The sequence below is a fragment of the Berghia stephanieae genome, chromosome 2, assembly GCF_034508935.2.
Source record: "Berghia stephanieae isolate SIO BIC M18660-M18661 chromosome 2, UCSD_Bste_1.3, whole genome shotgun sequence".
Classification (NCBI taxonomy): Eukaryota; Metazoa; Mollusca; class Gastropoda; order Nudibranchia; family Aeolidiidae; genus Berghia; species Berghia stephanieae.
In genome coordinates this window covers 71825531-71837334 of record NC_088361.1, presented here as the reverse complement: position 1 = coordinate 71837334, position 11804 = coordinate 71825531, and the positions used below count along the sequence as shown (strand labels likewise).

Here is an 11804-nt window from a genome sequence, read left to right as displayed (position 1 = left end):
ATAAAAACATTTTACTCTCCCATCGTACGCATGTGTAAAAGGAGTACCTGGCTGTTAAGTATTGTGTATATAAAAAAAAAATTGTAACATCGCCTAACAGACATCATGTCTCATTCAACATGTTGCGTGTTGCTGTTGTTCAGGCCTCTTTGTAAAGTGCTTTGAGCACGTTTAGTGGATATTGCGCTATATAATGCTCAAGTTTCTTGGGGTTTTTTTCTAATGGAAGACCTCTACATAGAGAGAAATTTCAATTATGGTTCTAATAAATCTAAATTCTTGATGCAACCAGGTGTCTAATACTGCCTTGATGAATATAGCCGCATACCAGTAAGGTTCGTTGAAAGTTGGATTGCACCAATCCAAACATGAGTTTTCCCACAATGGTGGCAATTGTGGGCATGATGAGAGCTCCACACAACACCCGTGTGGCCGATACAGGGTCTGTCAGTGTCACCGTGTCTGCTGGAACTCTGGAAAGGCGAGAATGCTCTGGGAAGAAAAGAAAAAAGAGACAAGAACAAAATAATTACATTAATTCAATACAGTGCTGGAATTCTGCGTGACAATATTATTATTATTATTATTATTATTATTATTATTATTATTATTATTATTATTATTATTATTATTATTATTATTATTATTATTATTATTATTAATAATAATACATTTTGTAATAAGTCAAATGACTCAGACCCAAACCCAAGATGTCTATGTCTAGAAATCGTCAACGCATTAATATGAAAGAGTTCGGTTTGGATGTGATGGGTTCAGCACACGGACACCTATAGACTACCTACTCTTTGTAGACAATATACTGGCCTCAATTATTTCCCCATATCTTTGTCTTAATGCCTTTTTCTGCCCTGTATAAAATCGAGGGGGGGGGGGGGGGGGGGAGGAGGGGGAGATAAGATAAAATTAAGGCAGGAACTGATAATTGAAAAACAGGGTATGTATTGGTTAACTCCCATGAGAATGGATTTCGGCCCGCTCGGGTTAGCACGCTTTTTGGTTTCTCTTGAAAGTACTTAATAATCTGACGAGGCCAAAGTGGTGGTGGTGGTGGTGGTGGTGGTGGTGGTGGTGGTGGTGGTGGTGGTGGTGGTGGTGGTGGTGGTGGTGGTGGTGGTGGTGGTGGTGGTGGTGGTGGTGGTGGTGGTGGTGGTGGTGTGGTGGTGGTGGTGGTGGTGGTGGGTGGTGGTGGTGGTGGTGGTGGTGTGTGGTGGTGGTGGTGGTGGTGGTGTGGTGGTGGTGGTGGTGGTTGGGTGGTGGTGGTGGTGGTGGTGTGTGGTGGTGGTGGTGGTGGTGGTGGGTGGTGGTGGTGGTGGTGGTGGTGGGGTGGTGGTGGTGGTGGTGGTGGTGGTGGTGGTGGTGGTGGTGGTGGTGGTGGTGGTGGGTGGTGGTGGTGGTGGTGGTGGTGGTGGTGGTGGTGGTGGTGGTGTGGTGGTGGTGGTGGTGGTGGTGGTGGTGGTGGTGTGGTGGTGGTGGTGGTGGTGGTGGTGGTGGTGGTGGTGGTGGTGGTGGTGGTGGTGGTGGTGGTGGTGGTGGTGGTGGTGTGGTGGTGGTGGTGGTGGTGTGGTGGTGGTGGTGGTGGTGGTGGTGGTGGTGGTGGTGGTGGTGGTGGTGGTGGTGGTGGTGGTGGTGGTGGTGGTGGTGGTGGTGGTGGTGGTGGTGGTGGTGGTGGTGGGTGGTGGTGGTGGTGGTGGTGGTGGTGGTGGTGGTGGTGGTGGTGTGGTGGTGGTGGTGGTGGTGGTGGTGGTGGTGTGGTGGTGGTGGTGGGTGGTGGTGGTGTGGTGGTGGTGGTGGTGGTGGTGGTGGTGGTGTGGGTGGTGGTGGTGGTGTGGTGGTGGTGGTGGTGGTGGTGGTGGTGGGTGGTGGTGGTGGTGGTGGGTGGTGGTGGTGGTGGTGGTGGTGGTGGTGGTGGTGGTGGTGGTGGTGGTGGTGGTGGTGGTAGTAGTAGTAGTAGTAGTAGGCTACACCTCCAAATTCATTTCAACCCAGCTTTGAAAGTCTTCCTCCAAAGGATGGCAAGCATATATTACTGTTCGTACCACATTGTAGAAACTGGGATAAACTGTTGGCTCTTAAAGACAACTTTATAAACAAAATTGTTTATTTATCACAGTGCTTGCAGCCATAAATTCAATCATGACTTGTAGATAAGGAAAATATGTTTCCACACGCTGAGTGGATTTCCACCCAAAGCCGCCGAAGTATGCTATTGATGTCAATGGTTATGCTTATGTTATAAGACGAATTAAACTACCGACTTGGCCATTAATGTTATCATGCGTGAAGAACATATGGGAAATTTAAAAACTATAAAATCCTGGAATTATATTAAAATATTGAAGTTGACGCTCAGTAATATTATATGATTTAAAAATAAGCAGAAAAAAAATTAAGAAATAATGACGACGACGATGATGATGATGATGATAACGATAATAATATTTATAATTTCCTTTTCAAATCAATGATGGAAAGAAATGGCAACTTTAACATATAAATATAAATGGCATCAATTGTTCTTGATTTTTAACTTCAGAATTTATGTAGACCTATGTATTTTAATTTGAAATTCAAGATTCCAATTATTTTACATGGCTGTTTAGGGAATATCTCGCCGTCTCCACCACCTCCTCCACCACTTTTCCACTTTGAAAAGAAAAGCAATTTCTATGAATATAATGATAATGATGTTTCAATGAAGTACATATTTAAAGCCATTTAAAATTTTCATAATTCGGATTTGAACCTTTGATGATTTAACACAAAAGCAATTGTCGCACCATGAATTTACACTAGTTTCATTCCCATTCGGTAATAAGTTCAGGTTGTCGCATAAAAGGAAAGGATTTTGGTGGGGTAGGGTGGGGAGACGGAAATGTTTATGAGCACGAAGTAGCTTCCATCGCAAATTAGATAATAGCAACAACAGGACATAGGAAAATGGCCACAAGTTAATAAAACGAGCTACAGTCGTTTCCTCAATAAAAGAGTGGAATTATATTATATTGCATAAGACGAGAGCACAGGCAGAAACTAATCACTGTACTGAGGCAGCGGTTACGCCTCAAAGGTAGATTGCTTGATTGCGTTCCTGACTCAATTTCCCCCATTGTCTCCCTTGGGAAGAATTCATTTTTAGCGTATTAACTCCCTTAGACCAATCAATTTAACCCATGGACGTTAAAGGAAATGACTCTAAACAAAGTGGTGTGGTCCCCTTTTCGTTGGTTAAAATACGATGACTTCCGCCATGCAAGAGCCATTTCCACTTTAATTTGATAACTGGGTCTAAATCTGAAGTGTTTACCTTAGATATCTCTTTTTGCAATCATAAGAGTTGCTATGGTATACATCTTTATCTCAATGATAATGGTTAAGTTATAAAATTCACACTACTTTTCCCTTATAAACGCTAAATTAGTTTAAAACCAGATTTAAACATTCCTGTGGAACGGCAGACGGACCCCTTTTTCTTCAGACTTTTAGGCAAATCAATTTTAAAAGTTTCATTTCAAACTTATTTGTATGATAGGTATGGTTTTTCCAAATAATAATTCTCACGGGGAAAAAAAAAGTTTTTGTTTCGAAATAACAAAGTATTTATTTTATAGCAAATAAAAACAAGCTGTTTACAACCAACAGTTCCGAAGTTACTTCCGGCTTGTTTTACACTAGTGTTGGGTGATATAAGAAATTATCAATATAAATAAGATACGATCTAGCAGCGATACTGATATTTTAACAAGAAACAATGATTATCACTTCCCTTGTTTGATCTTATGGATGAAAACGGTGACTGCTATCATTCGCAGCTCGATTGTTGAATATACTAATACTAGTGATCAAAAGAAAGTATACACTTGTTTTACCTACAAAATTAGTATGAAATATTGTTCTGGTTTATTTAAAACCTATGTGTAATCATAGTACTATCATTTATCTTTCATTTTGTTAGAATTTGTAACGTTTATGGTTATCTTGTATGCAACATAGATTTTTTAAAACATGATCTTCAAAAAGGGAAGTAACAAGTCAAAACATACAGTATAATTTTGACAAACAATGACATTTTAATAAAATTACTTGCGTTCATTTCATTTGAAGTGGAGGTGAATCTAATTCAATCAGTAACGGATATGTCCTCCGTTCGCTCTAATCACAGCATTGCATCTCCTACGCATGGAATTGGTCAATCTGGCCAGCTGGTGTTGAGGGATGTTATCCCAAGCTGTTCTTATGGCGTGGAACAGTTGCTCAATTTTTGGGTCTAATGAACGAACTTGGCCGCCGATTATGTTCCTTACATGTTCTATCGGATTTAGATCGGGGAATATTGCAGACCACGGGCTGATAACGTTCACATTATTTGCTGCTATAAAATCACTTGTTACAATAGCTCGGTGGGGTGGTGCATTGTCGTGTTGAAGTTAAAATTTAGGATGTTCATGAAAAAATGGAATAACATGGGGTTTGTAAAATGTGCTGGATGTACCTTGCACCGGTTAGGGACGCATTTACTTGGACTAGAGGTGTCCTATAGTCTCTGCTTATTCCATCCCACACCATCACTTGTCCATATCTCTGTTTGGCTATTCCAAGACACAAGAATCGTGAAATCGCTCGTGTGATCTTCGGTAACAACGTAATCTACAGTCATCGCGTAGATTAATGGATGGTATTTTGTATTGTTTTCCTGCCTTGAAAATAGTTCAAGAAGAAACGGATGACAAAAAAATTAATCTACACACTTCCTGTCCACAGTAAGGTTACTTTAGCACGTGCGCGACGTGGTGAGCGAATTTCAGGTTTAAAAAAAACAAACATCGACTATCGGTACACAGAAAGGCTAATGGTAAACAACTCAGTGGAAAATCATTAGCCTACGTCAACGGATAAAAAAGTAACGACGATTTCAAATGTGTATACTTTCTTTTGATCGCAAGTATATAAACGTAACATGTATGAATCGTGATGGTTTTGTAAATATAAGTCAATAGCCCCGTCTGTTGAATTAATTAATTTTGAATCGAGACGAAGATAAATAGCGAAAGATAGGGCCTCGCTTAACTAATCACCAGACAAGAGTGTATTGATAGAGCTGATATTCCTATCAGGGATGTAAATGGCAAATGACAAAAAATTCGGAAACCAACTCGCACACTGCCTTTTACAAAATTAATGGTTCAAATAAAAGGAAATGGTTGTGTATGTATTTCTCATAGTCTATTTATAACTACAAAGAGGAAGCGAAGAAAACTGATGAACATATAAATATAACAAAGGTTGATAAATCTCAGTTAAAAAATAACCTGATGTCCAATTGATTATATTGTAAGCTTCGTCTCCTAAGCCTAACTCTACTAATAAGTGATTGGATGGCCAAAATCTATTCTAATTCTATGAATCAGAATCTCCAATCAATGATGCAACATAAAATTAAACAAACATATGCAAAAGTAACAATGTAAATGAATGGAGAAGGATGGATAGCCCAGCACTAATGAAGAAAGCTAATGACAGATCTGATCTGGATGAAGGGTCATTACTACAGCAAAGTAATCTCATGACTTGTCTGCCTCTACAACTACACTACAACGACCACAGTTACTTATCTAACTTAGTTTAGTCAGGAATATGAGAATGAGAACTTGAGTGAACTGAGAATTCTAAGTCAAAACAGGAGAAATCAGTGCAACATCAAATAAAAACAAACATATGCAACAGTAAAAAAACAACAATTTTCTAAAATGATCAACTTAGCTTCGGGTTTAAACCAAGAAGAAATTTACAAAGTCCGCCACACTCCAATAAACACCTATAGATTGTTGTGATGATGTTTCTACACTGAGTTCGTTATGTAGCCACGGTGGCTATTTACAGAACAAAATTTCAAAAAATTTTTTTTCTGAAGGACCTCTATAACTGCTATGTAGTTCAGAATCAGTTCAGAAATTTTCTGTCTGAATTCATGGCCTATGAATAACGAAGACTTGCGTTTGTAGTGGAAATAACCACTTCCGTTCAAAACAGTTAGTGGAGTGTTTCTGTGTATACAGAAAGTGCTTGCCATGTCTGGGCCTATATGCACCATTCTATATTGTTGTAGTATTTAATAAGAAGGTTTTTCAAAAATAAATTATTTTATTACTTTTATATATTTTATTCTGAACCGTCCCCCCCCCCCCCCCCCCCCCCTCTAAATTGAAATAATCTGAATTCAGAAAAATTCTGAAAGATTTACATCCCTGTCCTATTCATCAAACGAAAAGAGCCACTTCCGGTATGACACAGTAAAAACAGCTGATCTACCCAAGGGAAATTCCTCTTCGTTGCCCATCATGCCATCTATGATTTAACTGCATCCTCCACCGGAATACGTACTCCCTTCCTACACCCCCACCCTCCCCTAACCTCTCTTCTCAATTTAATCGTTTTAAGTCTTCCACACAAAAATGGACTTAGAAGCAATATTATTATAGCTATCTCGTTTTGGAGAAAACCTGATTTTACTAGGGTAGCAAAAATCTATTATTCTTCGTTTTAAAAAAATAAAGAAAAAAATTAATTAATTTTAAAAAATGAAATAAAATAAATAAATTAATTAATTAATTAATTAATCAATAATAATAATAATAATAATAATAATAATGATAATAATAATAATAATAATATAATAATAATAATAATAATAATAATAATAATAATAATAATAATAATAATAATGATAATAATAATAATAATAATAATAATAATAATAATAATAATAATAATAATAATAATAATAATAATAATAATAATAATAATAATAATAATAATAATAATAATAAGGAAATACTTTTTTTTCTCCGCACTCATCCGGTTTGCATACACTGAACACGGTGTTAATGTCAGATCGTAAAATTCGAGAACCAAGCGGTGCACAAAATAATGCATTTTGATAACAAATAAAATGGGTGTGCACATGAAGGGTATAGTACAACTATTCTTGAAATCATACATTTAAAATTTCAATTTTTTTTCCAAACACGCTCTCCAAAGGCCAGGAAAGGACACTGAAACCCCCTTCGAAATTCCACACGGAGGAGTTCAACATAATAGACATCAAGGAGTCTTGGGCGAACGAAATAGAAGCTAGATTGGTAGGTAAGCGAGGAAATATCAGAGCCGTTGCATTTTTTGGGGATGTTGTAATTTCAGTAATTACTTGTTTGTTTTCTTGTATGTTTTTTGGGGGTTGTTTTTTTAATATCATATATAATTATTTTATGAATTTACAATAAACTAACTCTCCTGGTTCATTGTTACAGTCATAATGATCTGTGTAGGTATCATTTCATGACATAGTAAACCGTCTGATTGGAAAAATAATGAACACAAGTGTGTGCCATCCGAAAAAAGAAAATAAATAACTTGGGAGTTTTAAAAATACTTTCTAAATATTTTAAAATATCTTACCATGAATTGAAAGTTTTAATAATCAGTTATATTATAATTATACACTTTCAAACATCGTCCGATTTATTTAGATTATTAATAAAGGGTGTTAAGTCTAACGTATGAATTCACGGTTCTATAATTTAGTAAAATGTTAAGTCATTTAGGTGGTGGTGGTAAGGATAACAAACAAAATCAAACAAACAAACAAACAACAAACAAACAAAAATAACGCAACTCGGTTTTATGATGAAGTTTTATAAAGAGCACGTATTTGCAAACATAATATACGATCATTAATATTAAAATTTATGCTTGTCTAACAAGTGTGCTAAATTGGTAAATTCAGTTGGCAGATAAATAGGGAGCTAGTTCAGAGAGATTATTTGATAGAAAAATATATGTAAAGGCACACAAATAGACACACAAAAAGATAATAAGAATGTAACGAGTCAGAGAGAGAGAGAGAGAGAGAGAGAGAGAGAGAGAGAGAGAGAGAGAGAGAGGGAGAGAGAGAGAGAGAGAGAGAGAGAGAGAGAGAGAGAGAGATGGGATGGCAAATGGAATGAAAAGCTAGCCTACTTCTAATTAAATCTTAAGTGAAAGTCTAACCCCCAAACCAGAATCACTAAGTGTACACGTTAAAATATAATACAAGAGTAACAATAGCAGGGAGTTATGAACGTCTCACAATCATATAAGACAAAAAGGATTCATTGATTAGTCTTTGGTAGAGAGGAGAATAAATCGTAGTTATATCATACATGCAGAAAGGCTTGTTACGGTAATTTGTTCCATTTTTCTTTGCACGCGTAATGGCCCTTTTCTACTAAGGGTAACTTGATGCTTGGCGGAAGGAATGTCTCTTAACTCTTAACAGAATGATGAATGAAAGGAAGAGAAGTACGCATTACCCCATGTAAGAAGAGACGTTGAGAAGAGTGGGGAATAATGATGATTCCTTCAATCCAGCTTTTCCCCTAACACCGCTAAGAGGATGAGAAGTGTGACGTAGGTGGGAATTATGGTGGTGCCAGCGGTCACGTGATTCGAGTTGATGTGATCTTCAGCGGTCAAAGTGATATTGATGATGATGATGATAATGATGATGATAATGATGACGATGATGATGATGATGATGATGATGATGATGATGATGATGATGACGATGATGAAATACGCATAATTATATGGCGAATTTTCAGGTATCACAGGCCCAGCATATTTTTAAAAAGATGCATTTCATTCTCCCAATATCCCACAATCAAATAATGAACTAAGTGCCCTTTCATATTTGTAGAGTGTTGATATCGTTTCCTTAGGTGCTCACCCCTTTGTCGGAAAAATTTTAAAAAAGGTTATCCTCTTGCTCACATTACCAATGGTTCAAAGTGGCTAATTCTTTTTACCCCGTTATCCTTATTCACCGAAAGTGGTTATTTGATAGGACAATTAAAACAATGCTATAGCGAGGAGCTGTGGCGCGCAGAGTAGATGGTAGACAAAAACAAACAAAAAAGGAAGAGAAAAAAAAGCTTACTTCATAAATCTATGATGTTAAAAAAAATATTATCAAAACCCCTTAAACCAAAGACTTGATAGAGGTTTCTTTTAGACAAGTCGGGACTCCCCTAAATCTATTGACATAATATGGGCCATATTTTTAAAAGATACCTTTCAAAGAGCATTGTCTTCATCGGAGAAAGCGAGGTCTCAAACTGAAATAAAAGCAAAGTGAGTAAAACCATACAACAAGGACGTATCCACTGTGTGACGTTAGTCTCAAAGGATGACATTGTCTTAACACAAACCCACCCCTTTCCCCATTATCACATTGGACATTGTGACTTTTGACCACAGAGTTACCGTGATATGTCGTACTCTGAAATACAGGTATTAAAATTATGTCCAGGAAACCCGTCCCTTAAATCTCGATCAATTAAAACTCTCAAACCTGTAAAGACGAGGGTCATTTTAATCGATCGTTATTTGAAGGGCGAGTTTTCTGGCCAAAGTTTTGAATACACGTGTTGTTGTTTTTTTTTCCAAAGTACGGCATCACTGTAGTTAAGTCTATGTTAGACAAAGGATGTATTCTTTAGGCCTTTACAGGCGGGTTTCCAGTCAGCTCTAACTTTTATTATTAATTAAATATCTTGCTGTTTTCCATACGATAGCAGTTATAGTGATGCACTCTTACTGCACGAATTTAGAATTGCTAAGAAGGGACTGGATTATGCGGATCTCGTCTTCTTCTATGATTTCTCAGAATATGTAGGAGTTTATCTATTTTAATCTAGTCATCCAAAATCATTGGAGCAACAAACGCTCAATCTTTCATTGGCAACACAGGGACTCCTCGGGGGAACAATTTGAGCCCGGCATTGCATAATGTGTGTGGAACACATGCTAAGAGAAGCACGTCAAGACATGTACCCCCCCCCCCCCCCCCCCCCCCCCCCCCCCCCCCGAAACTACTCTAAAAACATCCTTACGCCCCCCCCCCCCCCCCCCCCCCTCCAGAAATTATATAATAATGCTGAAAACTTATATAGCGCTATATATATACGCAGATGAAACAGATTTCATTGGTTCAGATTTTATTAAAGTAAAAGACATCCAAGACTTCATGAAAAAATACAATATTCAATTTAATAAAGACAAAATAGATCTTACAACCAATACACGACATGACGACTAGTGGAAAAATGACTTGGGTCATCCATTGCTCGGGGGAACAAAGAGGACATAGAAAAAAGGAGACAACTATTAAAGCAGAGCTTTACAAAGTTATACAGTTTTTTGTTGTTTTTTTTAATCATTGATACATTTCAGGTTTGAATAACTCCAAAGCTATGTACGATTTCATCAAACGCTTTTTTTTTGGCCATACGTGCAGAATTTATTTAAGTTTTAATTGGCATAAGGTTAACAACGTGCGCTCTTTGGTAGCTGAGCTATGACGTCATCGGTAGAAAAGGGTAATTTTGACATACATCGTAATTTACAGTGTGCTTGTTTTTAATAATTGACATACTTCAAGTTGGAATAACTCAAGAACAACTGCAACGACATTGTCACAAAGTGACAATGCCAAAGAGTGAGTCGGTAGTCTGCAGAACCTCCGCCCCAGTCAATGGCCTTAAAGGGTTGCTAATGTCGAACAAATTGACCAGCCCAAAAAACTAACAATCAAAGAATGATGAGTAAATTTTCATATCTCATATTTATTGATGCAAATTACTCACTCTCTCTCTCTCTCTCTCTCTCTCTCTCTCTCTCTCTCTCTCTCTCTCTCTCTCTCTCTCTCTCTCTCATTCGCACATTTGATGGCAATCACTCAATTCACTAGACAGTAACAATGAACGTGAAAAATGAATAGGTATACACACTAGTCACAAACAGATTTCACAAGAAGGTGGGGCCCCTTACCTTTACAGAACACATAGAACAAAAATATGATCTGTCCGTCACAGGTACGTCAGGGCTTCTTCCCCTTGTCGAGATGATGCAGTCTGTCGTCCTTTCTCTATAATGTCACGACTTGTAATGTCCAAACTCAAAGAGTGTTCTTGGAATCTAAGGCGTCGGCCTTATAACAATAAAACTAAAATGTCCACGGCTTTGGCCGGAAATTATGAATTTACATAGATGGGTATAATATCGCTGGCATCGGCCAAGGATAAGGCTATTTAAATGTTCTGGCTTTGGCCACAAATCAAAAAGACGAAAGGTCTTACACCCAAAATTCAACAGGGTTAGAGTTAATTCATTAAATAGTTTCTTTGGCTTCGGCCCCAAATCAACAGGCCCACTAGAATGGGAAAGAAAACAATATATATTTGACCATAGAAAAACAAAAGAAATAATGCTTATACTAAATCACCTTTACACATATCACGACACTATTAACTTCTCAACACACGTAGTCACTGCCCCATGTGCTTGGCACAAACTATTAAATTAGAAAATCACTAGTATTAATACACTCATGATATAAGCAGAAAGATTGAATCAAATGAATAATTCCACCAACCACAAGGCCTGTAACAATTAAAATCACAATTGATTTTAATAAACTGAAGTGAAACTCTTGCAAAATAGCATCGGCTGAACTTTGCATAGAGAATAAAATACGTCCGAATCGTCGGACGGCCAACTGGTGAATGGGGACGATGAAAGTTTTACAAAAACCAAGAAATATAATTTTAAAAGAAAAGAAATACTTAAGAGAATGGTCTCTCTTTGTGTGCCAGGAAATGACTCGACGGGAAAATCCATGACCTATGACATTTCCGAACATAAATTAAAACAACTTAAGCGGTCCTACGCAATACCAAGATCAGTCCCTA

General features: G+C 37.6%; 1 protein-coding gene across 2 annotated transcripts in view; it reads right to left on the bottom strand.

The window, feature by feature from the left end:
* LOC144965479 (E3 ubiquitin-protein ligase MARCHF5-like) overlaps positions 1 to 11804 on the bottom strand; it is a 55182-nt gene that overhangs the window by 3684 nt on the left and 39694 nt on the right. For both annotated transcript variants that reach the window (XM_078900859.1, XM_078900858.1), the window contains one exon: positions 329 to 492. In XM_078900859.1, the coding sequence (XP_078756985.1) occupies positions 329 to 492 (164 nt within the window). The remainder of the gene's footprint in view (positions 1 to 328; positions 493 to 11804) is intronic.